General features: G+C 45.7%; 1 protein-coding gene across 3 annotated transcripts in view; it reads right to left on the minus strand.

Annotated features, from left to right (window-relative positions):
- The window catches only part of LOC138503199 (pancreatic secretory granule membrane major glycoprotein GP2-like), a 362,636-nt gene that overhangs the window by 269,578 nt on the left and 72,701 nt on the right, over positions 1 to 20,357 (minus strand). For all 3 annotated transcript variants that reach the window (XM_069622755.1, XM_069622756.1, XM_069622757.1), the window contains one exon: positions 4,600 to 4,814. In XM_069622755.1, the coding sequence (XP_069478856.1) occupies positions 4,600 to 4,814 (215 nt within the window). The remainder of the gene's footprint in view (positions 1 to 4,599; positions 4,815 to 20,357) is intronic.

The following is a 20,357-nucleotide window of genomic DNA, read 5'->3' on the forward strand; positions in this document are numbered from 1 at the left end:
CATGCTCACAGCATGCTATGGTAGCTAGGGAGGATCTTAGGTGTGTGTATGTAGGAGAAAGACGTATGTTCTCGTATGGGCAAGGTGAGGTCCTGCGGTCTGCCCGGCACCGACAGGTGCAGACAAGAGAGCCTTGTAGCCAGGGCCTTAGAGGCAGAACTCTATTGGATTAAGACACTGTGTGTTGCTAGGCAACCACATAAACAATGTGAAGAGGCCGTGTTGCACTTCGCACTGAAGCGCCGGCCATTTTAGAATTTGAAAAATACAATAGATGGCAAATTCTGTGGAGGTAAAAAGGGTCTACCTGTGGTGGATCCGACTCACATGGACTGGTAAGGCACCTTCCCAATGCTTGGATGCAGACAAATAGATAAGCAGGCATCGTTGCTCGCAGATCGATGGTGCTTCTCTTGCTTCCAGGAAGTGAAGCAAATGCCGAAGGGTGAGGGAGAGCCTGCTCCTCCAGCACTCCAGAAGGGAGAGGGGCTTTCTTTAAATATTCTCAATACTTTGGGCCTCATTGGAAGTTTGCTGGTATCCTGGCGGTAATGCCGCCAGGAAACCGGCAAACAGTAATACCATGACCGGCACCTCATTTGCCAGAATTACCAGCAGATTCCAGGTGCCAGTAGACTGGATATGGAAATCCCCATGGGGGGATTACCGGTATTACAGAGCTCCTAGGCCAGCTGACTTGAAACTCCCGGGATCTCTCTCGTTCCAGGGCCCGGCCTCCTAGTTCTATGACGCTCTCAGGGGGTTTTCCTGGTCCCTTGTCAAAGTCCTTCTTTCCTTTCAGATTCGTACTCTCTATGTTTCCAGTGATCTTCTTCGTCCCAGTTTTCCGTATGTTTCCTGTCCTAGATATTAAGGAGGTATTTGATTGTGTGAGAAACCTGAAGGTATTTCCCGACTAGTCCTCTGGGATTTGCCATCCAGGACACAGCCATCGCTATTGGATCTAGTTCCTGGGGCTGGACTAGTGATGGAGAATCACCTGGATGGGGGTCCTCGGGAGTGGAAGTGGAACACCGATGGGTGAGATGCGGTATCCCCCTTCTTATGGCGACTTTTCCCCAACCTTCCACATAGGATACACAAACGCTTTACTACCCCCCTCACACTTTTTCCGACGCTAACACTTTTGCATATTATGAAGGACAACGGACTAACACTCAAGCCATTTACCTGACATGTCCCAACACAAGTGTCAGGCAAAGTCAGGCAATTGACCAGAACCACACACACCTGACAGCCCTTTCCCTTCCCCATAGGGCTAAAAGGTGGAGCACAATACGGCCAAGGCAGACCGCACGTCTATGGAGCTACGTCAGCGCAGCAGTTCAAGAGGGGGAGAAAGACGGCGCATGTCGACCAACCAAGTCCAGTGAGACCTCCGCAGAAGGAATCGTAAGACCGCGAACTATAGCAAGTGTGGGTAGTAGCAGATGTTTGCGGTACACAAGACCGTCCTTCGCTGATAACCAAGCCGGGGAAAGACGCTGGTCTCTGTGGTACCAACCTTGACTCTGAGGAGAATGAAAGCCAATCGGTACATCATAGCCGGTGAGTCGAGGGGGGAGTCGATAAGAAACTGAACTGTGTTGAGCGAAAAGTAGCTAACGGCTAATTGAACTTTGAAAGCATAATGAGCAATTGTTATAAAAGGGGGAAAACCAGCAACAGAGGAGTCCGGCACTATGTGTGTGCTCACTCAGGAAACTCTGGGCGATTACTCAAACATTGAAACTACCATAACCAGAAGGCCTTGGGAAAGGCGAGAAGAGGGGTCATAGTGGTCATACAGAGGTCTTGTAAAATCCTCTGTACAGGCAAAAGTCTTTGACCGACAGATGATTGTGAAGCCAAGGCAAGTTAATCCTGCATCGTAAGAGTTGAATGGAAAAGACAAGATTGGCAAGAGTGAACCCTAACGAGGGATGCCGATAAAGAGGGGGCGAAGTATAAAGTCCCGAAATACAGTGTGTTGATAAGTGTGAACCTGAACAAGGGATGTCCACAGTGAACTGTGCAAAAGGATATTAAGATTTGTGAAGAGCGCCATAATGAACCCGAACTAGGGAGGCAAACAGTCGAGAAGGGTCTGAGCCTGAACTAGGGAGATCCAAGGGGTGAACAGTCATCACACGAAGATTTGAAAATGCCAGAAGGGTCTGAGCCCGAACAAGGGAGATCCAAGAGGTGAAGCCATCACCCGAAGGTTACGTGACAGGACGGAACTTGAACATTTTGTTTATCATTTGTGAACCTGGTAAACCCTCGAAAACAGGAGAACACAACTACCAGAGGTTCTGGTATTGTTAAAGAATTTTCTAGGGATCTGTTCCCGGAAGATCCAGAAGTGAAAGACATCTCCCAATTTATATGTGAAAAGGAACTCTTTGTTTATTACTTTTTACTACATCAGGCCAACAGTGGCAAGAGACTTTTTGATAGAAAAGAGACTTAACCACTGAATGCCTTGACTGCTGAAAGCGGAACTGTTAGCTCGTGTTGGGGAGCCCCAAAGTCCACCCTTGTCCCGTGCTGAAAACGTGGCGAAGGGAGACCTCAAGTACTGCATCCTGACTTATCATTTGTGAACACTACCTTCTTTCTTAAGAACATTATCCCACACTTCCTTTTTGTATTTAGCATAGGGATTGGTGATAGTTTTTTTTTAAATATAGGCCCTTTTATTTGACACAACGCCACTAGGACTGCCTTATTATTATTTGATAGTCAAAGCTGGCTCCCATTTTAGATTTAGGTTCAGATTAGGCATTTTTCCAACCTACCTTTGCAGTTTAATAAACACCCTTGAACTGTGATCACTTGTGTCTGTCTTTACTGTTGCCACCATGAGTTCCTTACAGTTGACAATAACAAATCTTCACATGTTCTTCATATGTTCCTTCATAAAATGTTATTGAAGATGGAGTATTGTTACTGTGGTGAGGGAGTTCCTCGCAGGTACGGGAGTCGTTGTCCCCGTGGGCGAGTCTCTACCAGTGAGGTCCCACTTGCTTCTACCTCTAAGAAGGGTATTGCACAGCGTGCTCACCTCCATAGCCTCACAGGGAAAAGCACCCCCCTTGGGAGAAGTGACGGAATCCCAAGATTTGTCACACTTGTTAATTGAAAGAATCTGATTTTTTTAGGGATACGTACAGGTGCATGATTTTACAGTTGGCGCCAATTGAAGGCATGTGTCCAGGCTTTCAGAATTCTATGGCTATACAAATGCACAGGTTTTTAGTTGAGGATTAACCCCCAGGCAGGGAGACATGATTTCCACGAATAGCTCTTATTTTCTAAAAAAAATATTTTTACTGTAGGAATTCATCCAACACAGTAGAACATAGCATTTCCATATCTAAAAAGTGTGTCACATCTCTCCATGCCTATACTTTTTTAAAACAACGTACAGTATAGCATATTATAGTAAGGCACTATGATCAAAGAATAATTTCTTCTGATCTCTAATATCCAGACATACATAACGTTGTATCTAAATACGAGTGGCCAGACAATACCAACTATGTACACAGGCAATAGAGTGTTACACATTGTGCTACAATTAACTCATCAGGCAAAGCAGTCTTGCTATGTAGCTAAGAATTTGTAGTTTATCAGGAGGTTGAATTTCTGATAATAGACTTTTTCCTTCACTGGCAGAGTTGTCCGATCTTGGTCCAGCTATATACTCTTGGTGCAGTACTAATGTTCCACACCTTTAGGATTTGCTTTTCCCCGTTAATTAGGGCTCTGCAAATCCACATCTTCATTTACGTCGATGCAATTGATTTTAGCAGAACGACGCCTAGTCATATGTCCGTGCACCAGCTGACAAGCCTACAAACAATATCTGTGTCACATTATGTTCCTGCACCTGCTCACATGCGCACAGGGTGTATTAGTGTCATGCCATGTCCCTACAGTAGTTTGCAAGCCCCTTAGTATTGTCATCATGGAATATCTCTGTACTAACTCCCATGCTCCCAAACATTATGAGAATCTTTGCATGTGCATGAACAAAGTGCACTGAGTTGAAGGAGTTAAGCCAGAGGGACTCTATATGCAATCTCAGCCTGCAATAAAGGGATACAGCTACCCTGAAATGAGAGAGCAAAGCCCAATGGATCCCCTAGTTTTATGAGCTGAGGGAGTGTGGTCTGAGCATCTCGGGGAGCAGGAGCTCCTTACACACATAGCTGTGGGAGTAAGACCTGGACCGTTGGCATCCACCAAGCTGAGTGGGGAATACTTGAAGTATATCTGAGTGGACTGAAAGTAGAGTCTGTCTTTGCCAGCTTTGTCTTAAAGGATCTAGGGGTTCACTTCACACGCTCTCAGACCTTATAAAGCACACCTGGGTGTTAGGTACCCAAAACCTGATGTCCTCTAAATGAGCATCTTTACAGTAGGTCTACATTCAGAAATTACTGAAGAATTACCAGTTCTATGACATGCTGAGTAAGTGATTGAAGAAACGCTGGTGAGGATGTACTGTTGGCAGAAGAACTCAAGCCCTGGATATCCTTGATTTCTGAGACATGAACAAAAAAACAACACCTGACACAGTGGCCCTCTCACCTCCACGTTGTTTCCACATGATCCATTCAGGGTCAGGATCTGGATAAAATTGACTCTGATACCACCCATTATCGTTTCATTCACTGTGATGCAGCTGCTGTCCAACAAGTAAGAGCTCTGTGGACTTCTGTCGAGTGCCTCCACACGACACTTGCTGATAGCAATAGTCATCTCCAATGGATGGCAGGTGAGCAGTGGAGCCAGGTCGTTATCAGCTGAGATGCAGAAGAGTAGTTAAAATACAGCTGCTGTACATGCTGCACAACAGAAACATCTCAAAGAAATACCAATTGGTAATCTATGTCAGCCATTCAACATCCCAAACTTTCCCACAGTCGCCATTAAATAATCCCTGAAAACCCACAGACACACCCAGAGACAACACCACAGGCACCCTACATTAAATTCCAGACATTCTGTCACTCCATGCAGCAATTACATCCCATCAAACACTCTACTGGCACCCCACCCAGACTCCCAGACAATGCCACATTGTCCCAAAGAGCTTCTGCTTCATCAAACTTATTAATTGAAGATGTGCCCAAAACATCTGCTGGGAGCCCCTTCTCACCTGGTCAACATCATCCTCATACTCCAGAGCTGAGTACCTGTTGGAGGCATGCTCTCTTACCTAGGCCTTGATAGCTGGATCAGTGACCAGATGAGTTCTTACTTCCCCAGTGCTGAGTGATTGTGTCACACCGTAGCCAGAGTGGTTCTATGTGGGAATTGTTCCCTGGGAAAAAGATGGCAGGTAGGTGAGTTTTTTCCCTGCACCCCTAAAAGCATTCCCCATATTCTAGGGTGGGTATTATTTACTATCTAACTCCAGTCCTAGAATATTTGGGGAAAGTGCTTGATTTTCTTGGGAGTGCAAATGTGGTGAAATGTCACCTCCTGGCGACCTTTTCCCTGATGACTTCATCACTGGATGCCATCAGAGTGTTTCCTTGGCATGTTGTTTTCATAGAATGAAGGTGAGATTATGCTGGGTAATCTTTTTGGGATAAGGTCAACAGAGTACAATGACTCAGTAAATAAGCCGCTATCATGGATATGCACAAATGATATGCACTTTCCTGACTCAGGAGCAAAGCTCCATGATGCAGTGGGAAATATGACAGAGAGGTGCGGTACACACACACACCTTGTGCTTGTGATATCCAGAGTGCTGATTAAGAGAACATGCAACACCTCCTTTAGTAGCGATGCCGTCTGGGGGTTAACCTCCCTTTGTCACCAGTTGGTATAGGCACCGACGGTGAGGGTTTAGTGGTAGCATGCATGTTTGTATCGCAGTCTATATGAGCAGAGTGAAAATGATACACACATTTGGTTTGAAGTCATGGCTGGAACTGCCTTGCTCATGTGCAACTGGCCCCTTTATTCCACCATAATGATGATGCCTAATGCTTCATTATGATCTCACACATGAATAACAACATAGCAGGTTATAGTGGTGACAGTTAGACGAAAAGTGGACTGAATGGGTTAAGATCCTGTTGTTTACTGGTGTATAAAGAAGTTTAACTTCAGTGTGAATAAGTTTCAATATAACGTTCAATGAGATTCAATTGAAATTCTGCCACACTTCCTGAGCCACTAGAGACATCTGACAGATGGCAAACATGTTCCTCTGCAGACATAGATGTGTACCAGTGACTCTAATCTGGCCACTTCCCCCACATTAGCCTTATGAGTCCATGCTCTCAGGTAACTATTATTATTAGGATATTTATTGAGCGCAGACCTAGCTTTGGGAAGCAACATTGTGCTTTACAATAATAGGGGGAGGAACACAGTGTGTCAAACAGGGAGACAAGGGATAGAGGAGCTAACAGGGGAGGGCAGGCAATTTGGCTGCAAGTGGTCTACAAGCAACCAGGGGAAGAAACAGTGGGGCGCAGGTCACCCCAGTCCCTAGGTGTTAGGGAGAAGCCATTCCTGGAAGAGAAGGGTCTTGAGCTCCTTCCTGAACTGTAGAAGCGAGGGGTGAGTCTGATGTTGACGGGAGGAGGTTTCAGAGTCTTCGGCCATGGACAGAGAAGTCCTGTCTTCTTGGTCTTTCTTTCCCACACCAGCAGGGTTCAAGTCTGCTTATGTCCTTCATTTGAATGGATTGTGTCCTCCCACGTATTCCTCAACTTTTAATATATTTGTCGACAGCTTCAGCTGTTTCGGAAAAAAGAATTCTCGGCAGAGGGCGCTGCGTGTCGATGAAGTCGACTCAATGTCCCTCGAGGGCCTCCATCTCGATGTCAACGTCATCACTGGTACATATAGCACGCGCAGTGCTCATAAACTTCAGTTTCGCTTTTCCTCAATAGCTAACGCTTTGAGATTTACAGTTTACAGCATGCTTTTGTTTGAGTTAGAACTGCAGCTTACTTCAAAAAACGATGGCCTCGTAATCGACACCATAACCCCCCAAAGACGGGGTTCTAAAAATGCCATGATTGCGGCACCAAGATGTCACTCACAGACCCTCATTGAGTGCGTCTGTGGTGGCTGGGTGTGGAGCATGAGACGGCAAACTGTCGGTCCTGTCAAGCAATGACCGGTAAGGCGTTGAAAGAGCTAAAAAGGAAAATTAGCGGCGGGTATGCCCCCAACTAAATCCCCTGCGATGACTCTGTCGAAAAAGCATTCGCCTGATCTGTCGAGGGGCGACTCTCCTCGAAGGAAAAAATTCTAAGCACTCTTGTTCCAGGAGTGGATCGCTCCATTCTTCCTCTTCTACCAAGAAGAGGAAGACACGGCGATATAGTTCACCATCTACCTCCTCCTCTGATTCTTCTCCTGAGAGACCAAATCATTGACTCCTGCTGAATGGCAGGCATTCAGATAGGAAATGTTGAACATTTTCGAGAAGGAGGCACTGGCCCCCTCTAAAGAGAAGGCTAAAAGCCATGCTCCAGTCGCGTCCTTGAAGGCGGACAAGGAAAGGGCTAAGCCAAAATCCTGCGTGCCTTCGAGCCTGGGACGCAGTCCATAAATCCCACGAGATCCTTTGAGGTTTCGACTCGATGAGAAATCATCGAAGACTCTATCGAGTAGGGGATCAAGCCCCTTGAGGGCTTCAATAAAGTCTTCGAAACCATTGACGCCATTAGCATTGAAATTGTCAACGCCATTGGTGTCGAAACCATCGACATTGTGGTCAAGACCATCGACGCCTTTGCCTACTGCTATTGCCACTAAGCAGGTTGAAAAATCATTTAAGCCTTGCCTAGGAAGGATTTCTTCAAGTCTTTGTCTTCAATCTATGAAGAACATTGTACGGAACTCATGGTGGGAACAGTAAAGACAGACACAAGTGATCAGAGTTCAAGGGTGTTTATTAAACTGCATAAATAGGTGAGAAAAATGCCTAATCTAAACCTAAAGCTAAAATGGAAGCAAGCTATGACCATCAAATAATAATAAGGCAGTCCTAGTGGTGTCTTGTCAAATTGAAAGGGTCTATACTAAAAAAAAAAACTATTGCTAATCCTTACCGCTAAGTTACAAATTAGTGTGGGATATGTTCATCAGAAAAGAAAAGAGTGTTCACAAAATGATAAGTCAGGATGGAATAACTGGGGGTCTCCCTTCCCCACATTTTTAGCATGGGACAAGGCGAAAAAGGGTAAAAGCAAACTGGGAGGCATCTGAGGCAAGTGCAGCTATGAATAAGAACCTCACTAGAAAGTATAGGCCATCCAGTAGTGATCCTGACTATTTGTCTAAACATCCTACACCAGAGAGCCTGGTAGTTCAGGCTGTGACTGTTACCTCTAAACAAGGGGATTATCCAACCATTTCACCAGAAAGGGATGATAAGTGTTTCAATTCTTGGGCGAGGAAAGTGTTTTCTGCCGGGAGCATGGCTCTTAAATCTGCAAATGCCACTTCTGCTTTTGCACAATTTACATTCACCCTTTGGGACTGTATAGCCATAGCGGCTGACCATATTCCCGAAGGGGAAGAAAGAGACTGCTTCCTGAACATTGTAAGAGGCGGAAAGGAGGCTATGTTTGAGTCTCTTCAGTCAGGACTGGACTCTGCTTAAAGTATCAGCACAGTGTGTCAAACAGGGAGACAAGGGATAGAGGAGCTAACAGGGGAGGGCAGGCAATTTGGCTGCAAGTGGTCTACACGCAACCAGGGGAAGAAACAGTGTGGCGCAGGTCGCCCCAGTCCCTAGGTGTTAGGGAGAAGCCATTCCTGGAAGAGAAGGGTCTTGAGCTCCTTCCTGAACTGTAGAAGCGAGGGGTGAGTCTGATGTTGACGGGAGGAGGTTTCAGAGTCTTCGGCCATGGACAGAGAAGTCCTGTCTTCTTGGTCTTACTTTCCCACACCAGCAGGGTTCAAGTCTGCTTATGTCCTTCATTTGAATGGATTGTGTCCTCCCACGTATTCCTCAACTTTTAATATATTTGTCAACAGCTTCAGCTGTTTCGGAAAAAAGAATTCTCGGCAGAGGGCGCTGCGTGTCGATGAAGTCGACTCAATGTCCCTCGAGGGCCTCCATCTCGATGTCAACGTCATCACTGGTACATATAGCACGCGCAGTGCTCATAAACTTCAGTTTCGCTTTTCCTCAATAGCTAACGCTTTGAGATTTACAGTTTACAGCATGCTTTTGTTTGAGTTAGAACTGCAGCTTACTTCAAAAAACGATGGCCTCGTAATCGACACCATAACCCCCCAAAGACGGGGTTCTAAAAATGCCATGATTGCGGCACCAAGATGTCACTCACAGACCCTCATTGAGTGCGTCTGTGGTGGCTGGGTGTGGAGCATGAGACGGCAAACTGTCGGTCCTGTCAAGCAATGACCGGTAAGGCGTTGAAAGAGCTAAAAAGGAAAATTAGCGGCGGGTATGCCCCCAACTAAATCCCCTGCGATGACTCTGTCGAAAAAGCATTCGCCTGATCTGTCGAGGGGCGACTCTCCTCGAAGGAAAAAATTCTAAGCACTCTTGTTCCAGGAGTGGATCGCTCCATTCTTCCTCTTCTACTAAGAAGAGGAAGACACGGCGATATAGTTCACCATCTACCTCCTCCTCTGATTCTTCTCCTGAGGGACCAAATCATTGACTCCTGCTGAATGGCAGGCATTCAGATAGGAAATGTTGAACATTTTCGAGAAGGAGGCACTGGCCCCCTCTAAAGAGAAGGCTAAAAGCCATGCTCCAGTCGCGTCCTTGAAGGCGGACAAGGAAAGGGCTAAGCCAAAATCCTGCGTGCCTTCGAGCCTGGGACGCAGTCCATAAATCCCACGAGATCCTTTGAGGTTTCGACTCGATGAGAAATCATCGAAGACTCTATCGAGTAGGGGATCAAGCCCCTTGAGGGCTTCAATAAAGTCTTCGAAACCATTGACGCCATTAGCATTGAAATTGTCAACGCCATTGGTGTCGAAACCATCGACATTGTGGTCAAGACCATCGACGCCTTTGCCTACCGCTATTGCCACTAAGCAGGTTGAAAAATCATTTAAGCCTTGCCTAGGAAGGATTTCTTCAAGTCTTTGTCTTCAATCTATGAAGAACATTGTACGGAACTCATGGTGGGAACAGTAAAGACAGACACAAGTAATCAGAGTTCAAGGGTGTTTATTAAACTGCATAAATGGGTGAGAAAAATGCCTAATCTAAACCTAAAGCTAAAATGGAAGCAAGCTATGACCATCAAATAATAATAAGGCAGTCCTAGTGGTGTCTTGTCAAATTGAAAGGGCCTATACTAAAAAAAAAAACTATTGCTAATCCTTACCGCTAAGTTACAAATTAGTGTGGGATATGTTCATCAGAAAAGAAAAGAGTGTTCACAAAATGATAAGTCAGGATGGAATAACTGGGGGTCTCCCTTCCCCACATTTTTAGCATGGGACAAGGTGAAAAAGGGTAAAAGCAAACTGGGAGGCATCTGAGGCAAGTGCAGCTGTGAATAAGAACCTCACTAGAAAGTATAGGCCATCCAGTAGTGATCCTGACTATTTGTCTAAACATCCTACACCAGAGAGCCTGGTAGTTCAGGCTGTGACTGTTACCTCTAAACAAGGGGATTATCCAACCATTTCACCAGAAAGGGATGATAAGTGTTTCAATTCTTGGGCGAGGAAAGTGTTTTCTGCCGGGAGCATGGCTCGTAAATCTGCAAATGCCGCTTCTGCTCTTGCACAATTTACGTTCACCCTTTGGGACTGTATAGCCATAGCAGCTGACCATATTCCCGAAGGGGAAGAAAGAGACTGCTTCCTGAACATTGTAAGAGGCGGAAAGGAGGCTATGTTTGAGTCTCTTCAGTCAGGACTGGACTCTGCTTAAAGTATCAGCACAGTGTGTCAAACAGGGAGACAAGGGATAGAGGAGCTAACAGGGGAGGGCAGGCAATTTGGCTGCAAGTGGTCTACACGCAACCAGGGGAAGAAACAGTGGGGCGCAGGTCGCCCCAGTCCCTAGGTGTTAGGGAGAAGCCATTCCTGGAAGAGAACGGTCTTGAGCTCCTTCCTGAACTGTAGAAGCGAGGGGTGAGTCTGATGTTGACGGGAGGAGGTTTCAGAGTCTTCGGCCATGGACAGAGAAGTCCTGTCTTCTTGGTCTTTCTTTCCTACACCAGCAGGGTTCAAGTCTGCTTATGTCCTTCATTTGAATGGATTGTGTCCTCCCACGTATTCCTCAACTTTTAATATATTTGTCAACAGCTTCAGCTGTTTCGGAAAAAAGAATTCTCGGCAGAGGGCGCTGTGTGTCGATGAAGTCGACTCAATGTCCCTCGAGGGCCTCCATCTCGATGTCAACGTCATCACTGGTACATATAGCACGCGCAGTGCCCATAAACTTCAGTTTCGCTTTTCCTCAATAGCTAACGCTTTGAGATTTACAGTTTACAGCATGCTTTTGTTTGAGTTAGAACTGCAGCTTACTTCAAAAAACGATGGCCTCGTAATCGACACCATAACCCCACAAAGACGGGGTTCTAAAAATGCCATGATTGCGGCACCAAGTTGTCACTCACAGACCCTCATTGAGTGCGTCTGTGGTGGCTGGGTGTGGAGCATGAGACGGCAAACTGTCGGTCCTGTCAAGCAATGACCGGTAAGGCGTTGAAAGAGCTAAAAAGGAAAATTAGCGGCGGGTATGCCCCCAACTAAATCCCCTGCGATGACTCTGTCGAAAAAGCATTTGCCTGATCTGTCGAGGGGCGACTCTCCTCGAAGGAAAAAATTCTAAGCACTCTTGTTCCAGGAGTGGATCGCTCCATTCTTCCTCTTCTACCAAGAAGAGGAAGACACGGCGATATAGTTCACCATCTACCTCCTCCTCTGATTCTTCTCCTGAGGGACCAAATCATTGACTCCTGCTGAATGGCAGGCATTCAGATAGGAAATGTTGAACATTTTCGAGAAGGAGGCACTGGCCCCCTCTAAAGAGAAGGCTAAAAGCCATGCTCCAGTCGCGTCCTTGAAGGCGGACAAGGAAAGGGCTAAGCCAAAATCCTGCGTGCCTTCGAGCCTGGGACGCAGTCCATAAATCCCACGAGATCCTTTGAGGTTTCGACTCGATGAGAAATCATCGAAGACTCTATCGGGTAGGGGATCAAGCCCCTTGAGGGCTTCAATAAAGTCTTCGAAACCATTGACGCCATTAGCATTGAAATTGTCAACGCCATTGGTGTCGAAACCATCGACATTGTGGTCAAGACCATCAACGCCTTTGCCTACTGCTATTGCCACTAAGCAGGTTGAAAAATCATTTAAGCCTTGCCTAGGAAGGATTTCTTCAAGTCTTTGTCTTCAATCTATGAAGAACATTGTACGGAACTCATGGTGGGAACAGTAAAGACAGACACAAGTGATCAGAGTTCAAGGGTGTTTATTAAACTGCATAAATGGGTGAGAAAAATGCCTAATCTAAACCTAAAGCTAAAATGGAAGCAAGCTATGACCATCAAATAATAATAAGGCAGTCCTAGTGGTGTCTTGTCAAATTGAAAGGGCCTATACTAAAAAAAAAAACTATTGCTAATCCTTACCGCTAAGTTACAAATTAGTGTGGGATATGTTCATCAGAAAAGAAAAGAGTGTTCACAAAATGATAAGTCAGGATGGAATAACTGGGGGTCTCCCTTCCCCACATTTTTAGCATGGGACAAGGTGAAAAAGGGTAAAAGCAAACTGGGAGGCATCTGAGGCAAGTGCAGCTGTGAATAAGAACCTCACTAGAAAGTATAGGCCATCCAGTAGTGATCCTGACTATTTGTCTAAACATCCTACACCAGAGAGCCTGGTAGTTCAGGCTGTGACTGTTACCTCTAAACAAGGGGATTATCCAACCATTTCACCAGAAAGGGATGATAAGTGTTTCAATTCTTGGGCGAGGAAAGTGTTTTCTGCCGGGAGCATGGCTCGTAAATCTGCAAATGCCGCTTCTGCTCTTGCACAATTTACGTTCACCCTTTGGGACTGTATAGCCATAGCGGCTGACCATATTCCCGAAGGGGAAGAAAGAGACTGCTTCCTGAACATTGTAAGAGGCGGAAAGGAGGCTATGTTTGAGTCTCTTCAGTCAGGACTGGACTCTGCTTAAAGTATCAGCACAGTGTGTCAAACAGGGAGACAAGGGATAGAGGAGCTAACAGGGGAGGGCAGGCAATTTGGCTGCAAGTGGTCTACACGCAACCAGGGGAAGAAACAGTGGGGCGCAGGTCGCCCCAGTCCCTAGGTGTTAGGGAGAAGCCATTCCTGGAAGAGAACGGTCTTGAGCTCCTTCCTGAACTGTAGAAGCGCGGGGTGAGTCTGATGTTGACGGGAGGAGGTTTCAGAGTCTTCGGCCATGGACAGAGAAGTCCTGTCTTCTTGGTCTTTCTTTCCTACACCAGCAGGGTTCAAGTCTGCTTATGTCCTTCATTTGAATGGATTGTGTCCTCCCACGTATTCCTCAACTTTTAATATATTTGTCAACAGCTTCAGCTGTTTCGGAAAAAAGAATTCTCGGCAGAGGGCGCTGTGTGTCGATGAAGTCGACTCAATGTCCCTCGAGGGCCTCCATCTCGATGTCAACGTCATCACTGGTACATATAGCACGCGCAGTGCCCATAAACTTCAGTTTCGCTTTTCCTCAATAGCTAACGCTTTGAGATTTACAGTTTACAGCATGCTTTTGTTTGAGTTAGAACTGCAGCTTACTTCAAAAAACGATGGCCTCGTAATCGACACCATAACCCCACAAAGACGGGGTTCTAAAAATGCCATGATTGCGGCACCAAGTTGTCACTCACAGACCCTCATTGAGTGCGTCTGTGGTGGCTGGGTGTGGAGCATGAGACGGCAAACTGTCGGTCCTGTCAAGCAATGACCGGTAAGGCGTTGAAAGAGCTAAAAAGGAAAATTAGCGGCGGGTATGCCCCCAACTAAATCCCCTGCGATGACTCTGTCGAAAAAGCATTTGCCTGATCTGTCGAGGGGCGACTCTCCTCGAAGGAAAAAATTCTAAGCACTCTTGTTCCAGGAGTGGATCGCTCCATTCTTCCTCTTCTACCAAGAAGAGGAAGACACGGCGATATAGTTCACCATCTACCTCCTCCTCTGATTCTTCTCCTGAGGGACCAAATCATTGACTCCTGCTGAATGGCAGGCATTCAGATAGGAAATGTTGAACATTTTCGAGAAGGAGGCACTGGCCCCCTCTAAAGAGAAGGCTAAAAGCCATGCTCCAGTCGCGTCCTTGAAGGCGGACAAGGAAAGGGCTAAGCCAAAATCCTGCGTGCCTTCGAGCCTGGGACGCAGTCCATAAATCCCACGAGATCCTTTGAGGTTTCGACTCGATGAGAAATCATCGAAGACTCTATCGGGTAGGGGATCAAGCCCCTTGAGGGCTTCAATAAAGTCTTCGAAACCATTGACGCCATTAGCATTGAAATTGTCAACGCCATTGGTGTCGAAACCATCGACATTGTGGTCAAGACCATCAACGCCTTTGCCTACTGCTATTGCCACTAAGCAGGTTGAAAAATCATTTAAGCCTTGCCTAGGAAGGATTTCTTCAAGTCTTTGTCTTCAATCTATGAAGAACATTGTACGGAACTCATGGTGGGAACAGTAAAGACAGACACAAGTGATCAGAGTTCAAGGGTGTTTATTAAACTGCATAAATGGGTGAGAAAAATGCCTACTCTAAACCTAAAGCTAAAATGGAAGCAAGCTATGACCATCAAATAATAATAAGGCAGTCCTAGTGGTGTCTTGTCAAATTGAAAGGGTCTATACTAAAAAAAAACTATTGCTAATCCTTACCGCTAAGTTACAAATTAGTGTGGGATATGTTCATCAGAAGAGAAAAGAGTGTTCACAAAATCATAAGTCAGGATGGAATAACTGGGGGTCTCCCTTCCCCACATTTTTAGCATGGGACAAGGCGAAAAAGGGTAAAAGCAAACTGGGAGGCATCTGAGGCAAGTGCAGCTGTGAATAAGAACCTCACTAGAAAGTATAGGCCATCCAGTAGTGATCCTGACTATTTGTCTAAACATCCTACACCAGAGAGCCTGGTAGTTCAGGCTGTGACTGTTACCTCTAAACAAGGGGATTATCCAACCATTTCACCAGAAAGGGATGATAAGTGTTTCAATTGTTGGGCGAGGAAAGTGTTTTCTGCCGGGAGCATGGCTCTTAAATCTGCAAATGCCACTTCTGCTCTTGCACAATTTACGTTCACCCTTTGGGACTGTATAGCCATAGCGGCTGACCATATTCCCGAAGGGAAAGAAAGAGACTGCTTCCTGAACATTGTAAGAGGCGGAAAGGAGGCTATGTTTGAGTCTCTTCAGTCAGGACTGGACTCTGCTTAAAGTATCAGCAGGGCCATGGCAGCGAGCACCGTAATACTCAGGTTTGTGTGGTTGAGGAAGTCATGGTTTTAACCAGAATGTTTACTTTCATGTGCCAATCCATCACAAGCACAGAAGGTACCTGAGGTGCACCATTGGCAGTTCGCATTATCAGTTTCGGGTTCTGCCATTCGGCATCGAGTCTCAGGTGAGGGGAGATTCACATCCAACCCTAACTGAATGATTGACTGATTGGGGCCCGTTCTCCCGAACAGGCCCTGGAACATCTCAGCATAACCTGCCACTCTCTCCACAGACTGAGATTCTCCCTCAATTACAAGAAGTCCCACAGGATACCATCTCAAAGACTCCAATTCATTGGAGCAGTACTGTATGCATCCTCAACACATTCTGCAGATGATCACCAAATTTCAGCGTTCCCAGCATCTTCTGACCTTCAACTTTCTGAGGTTGCTCTGTGTCATTGCATTCTACATTTTGCTGGTGCCAGAGGATCGTCTGAGAATGAGATCCCTCCAATGGGCTCCCAGGACGCAGTGGTCTCAATTCTTTTGCAAGATATAAGACCTACTTCAGGTTCCAAGAAGAGCCACACAGGATCTCCTGTGGTGGGCCTGCGAGGACAACATTCTGAAGGGAGAAGCTTTCTGTCAGCCTTGGCCAGAGATAACAGTAGTTATGGACACCTCACTCATGGGGTGGGGAGTCCATGCCAACAATCTGACAGTCATCAGTCATTGGTCCAAATGGTCATTGGTCCAAACTACACCTTTTGGAACTGAGGACAATCAGACTAGCGCTGAAGGGCTTTCTGCCTTCTGTATGGGGAAGAATGTCCTTATATTGACAGACAACAACTCTGCAACTCTGGTTCTGGGCAATTCAAGAAGGAATCTCCATATCAGCAGTTTGTCTAGCCAGAGAGGAGAACATGGTGGCAGACGCTCTCAGCAGGCAGATCACAGTCTCCCACAAGTGGGAACTAGCTCAGGAAGTCCTTCAAGAGATTGTCATTCTTTGGGGATCACCTCAAGTGGATCTGTTTGCGACCAGTGTCAATCGGAAGTGCAAACGCTTCTGCTCCAGGGAATTTCCCCCAAGATGAGCTCTAGGGGACATGTTCATAGTGTACTAGGAGTTTCCACTCCAGTCCCCGTCATTCTCTATATGATCAGGAGGTTGAGAAAGTTCGGTTCGGGAAATCCATGATGCTAATTGCTCTGAATTGGGCCAGGAGGACGTGGTACCGGACCTACAAGACGTGTCCATCTGCTCTCCAAAATGTAATCCGCAAAGAGAGGACCTTCTCTTGTGAGAGGACGGTCGAGTTCTACATCCAGAGGTCAAGACACTCAACCTTCATGCATGGTTTCTGAGAGGTTGACATATAAGGATTGGGACCTCCCGGATGACGTAATGGAGATTTTGCTTTCAGTCAGAAGGCCAGCAACTAAATCCTTGTATCGCTTCCATTGAAACAAATTCTGCAGTTGGTGCAGGGAAAAGCATGTGGACACTTTTCTATGCACTACACCTATGGTGTTGTCCCTTTTGTTACATTTGGCAAATCTGGGGCTCCAGATTGGGACCATTAAAGGATATTTGGTGGTGCTTTCAATCTTCAAGCGCACGTTGGAAGAGGTATCATACATATGCTGTTAATCATACAATTTTTGAAGGGACTCAGTAATGTGTTCCCTCCATCTACATTTCAAGTTCCGATTTGGGTCGTCAATCTTGTTCTAAATTTACTTATGTGCGCTACTTTTGAGCCACTTAATTTGTGTCCATTACGATTGTTAACCTTTAAGATCATCTCTTTTAGTTGCGTTAACTTCAGGCCAGGTGAGCGAACTACAGGTTTTATGTTGTAAGCATCCAAATACTACCTTCTTTAAGGAAGGGTAGTTCTTTAAGTCATGACAACTTTTCAGCCAAAAATTTAATCAGACTTTCATATATCCCAGAAAATTGTTACCGTCTTTTTATCCACCTCCTCCTCCTGGCAAAGGTGAGGAAAGGTTACATAGACTTGATCCAAGACGTGCACTTAGCTTTTACATCTCTAGGATGGCTAAGCTACGTCAGGATGACCAACGTTTTGTTGGATATACGGTCACAAGTTGGGAAGTACGGTCACTAAACAGACTTTCTCTATATCATCATATTGAGCATTACAGAATGCTACAGATTGGCTGAGAAAGATCCCCCAGAAGGCCTCAGGAGCATTCCACAAGGGGCATGACAACGTCCTCTGTTTTACAAAGGGGGTGCCGATACATGACATTTGTGAGGCAGCCACTTGGACTTTCACTGTCTGGATTCATCCACAGGATAGGAAGGAGGATTTGGGAATGCAATTTTACATTCCGTGCATAACGAATCTTAAGAGCAAATCTAAATTCTGACTCCTTCCTCCAAATCTGTCACTGCTTTGGCAGTCTATCAAAAGTTGAACAATACGTGGGAGGACACAATCCATTCGAAGAACAAGTTACTTACCCCTGGTAACGTTCTTTCGATTGGATGTTACTCCCTCGTATTCCTCATCACCCCTCCCAACCTACCCCACAGGAGAATTTCCATGCATTACTCTTTATGCACCTTCTGGGTCTTGCACTACCTTGGGCACACTGATGCCAGCAATTCTGCATGAAGAAAAAGGGCGTAAAAACAGAACTTAAGGTGAAGGGCACTGCGTGTGCCAAATGTACTAGTGATGATGTCAACATCGAGACGAAGGCCCACGAGCGAAATCGAGTTGACCGCATTGACACACAGCGCCCTCTGCTGTGATAAACATTTCCCAGAAGCAGCTGTAGCTGGAGACGAATATATCAAAAGATGAGGAATACGTGGGAAGAACATCCAATTGAAAGAACATTACCAGGGGTAAGTAACTTGTTCTTCTGGTGGATCGTAGTTCTCTGGATATGCAGAGTTTCTCTGTGAGATAGCTTGGGAACTTCAGGGTAATTTCCTTTTAGATGATGGAGCAGTATTTGTAGGTGATTCAGGCTTGCAGCGGGAGCCAGTGCAGTTTGATGTGGTTTGGGTTGATTGGATAAATTATGCAGTCCTTTGGTGACACAGAACAAAGGCTTAGATAGCAGATCTGAAGTTGTTTTCTGCGATGAAGGGCTAGGTTTTCTACAAGAGAACGCTGTTACCTAGCCGCTTGTGTCTTCCTTGCTATGTGCTGTTTGAAGGAGAATTCCCTGTCTATTTTGAATCCACAGAACGTGATGCAGGTGATTATCGGGGGTGTGAAGGCCTTGAGGTTCATAGCAGAGAACCAGGTCTGGATGTCAGGGTGTTCAGTGATGTTGGTCAGCAGTAGGAATTTAGTCTTGGAGCGGTTGAACTTCAGGTAAGCACTGGACATTGAGGACTGATCAATGTGAGGTAGGCCTTGAGCCCAAGGTCGGACTGGGCCATAAAATTGTCTCGGGCACCATTATAAATGCAGCTCACTGTTGCAAATTGCTATTCATTCCTTTTGTGACACAGTTTGAATAGTACCCAATGGGGAGTTTTTTGATAAAATGTGATGCAATTTGTGCAAGCTAAAGATAATTTATTCAGTAACACTGGTCAAAACTATTATCTGCATAGTGGTGATAATGCGTGGTACAAATGTCCTTTAACATTAACATTAGCATTAACATCAAACTGGCCAACATTGGGCAACAAAATTGCCCACTTTGACCAAAAAACGTGGCTTACACCAGCATTTTGTGTTTTTGGTTTGGCCATGGGCCTTTAGAGCTATAGGCCATTCCGAGCCTGCTTGAGCCTGCGGATGTCTTCGATGGAGGATATCTTGAGGTAGAGCTGAGTATCATCTGCATATTGGTGGATGTAGATTTTGTGTGGTTTCAGAGTGGTTCCATGTAAAAATGGAAGATCACTGGGGAGAGGATGGATCCTTGTGGGACTCGACAGGTGATGGGTAGAGCCATGGTGACAATAAGCAAGGTAGGATTTGAACCCGCAGAGGATGATCTCACTTATCCCCATGAGGCGATGTAGATTGTCATTTTGTGATGAATGATGCTGAGAGGTCAAGGAGAACCAGGTGGCAAAGATGTCCATCATCATGGATTTGAAGGGCCTCGTCAATATGGCTGGCCCATTTTGCAAGCCCTTCTCTCTGGGGCATATAAGCAGACAATAATGGGATGGATGTGCGATGCACCTCCTGTACTCTTAAGCTTGGTGCCTGCTCTTCAACTCCTGACTGCCTTGGCTCAATTTGTGCCGTATTCCAGAATCAGCAAGCTTTATTTCATTTAATTGGGCTTTTTGGAGGATACTTTTAACAGGTTACTCTGCCTTTCTCTGTGCATTGCTTTGAGCTGGTAGCAAAGTTTCTGGAAGGTCAGACCCTTTCTTTGGAGATCTAGTGAAAAGGAGATCCATGATCATATGAATCCTGAGAGAAAGCCTTTACAACAAACCCTTTTATAGGTACGGGCCTCCCAAGGGATTAGTTGCCTGGCAGCTGCAAGTCAACACAACAACACATCTACAAAGGATTGTAGGTTCAAAGCATCTACCTAAATTACTAAAGAAAAAGATACTCTACTGGTCTACAATTTGCTCAAGTTAGTAATTATTGCATTTTGTGTAGCAGGAAGATCCCAAGAGGTGGGCCTGGTTAGCAAAAGCACAGGATCGTTCCTTTCCAGCCATTATATAATCTAATGGAAAGTCCTGACGAACACTGTGTAATGACTGGTCAGCTTCTGTGTGTCCCACCCCACACCCACACATATAACCCAGCCAGTCAAACACACACCCCAAAAACAAACACAGATCAACCTATATACACCAAGATTTTAAAACAAACACAACAATTCTCAGATATCCCACAGGTAATCATAGACAACCTAACACACACACCAGAGACTCAATCTAATT

This window comes from Ambystoma mexicanum, chromosome 11 (genome assembly GCF_040938575.1).
Source record: "Ambystoma mexicanum isolate Mex_15411 chromosome 11, UKY_AmexF1_1, whole genome shotgun sequence".
NCBI lineage: Eukaryota > Metazoa > Chordata > Amphibia > Caudata > Ambystomatidae > Ambystoma > Ambystoma mexicanum.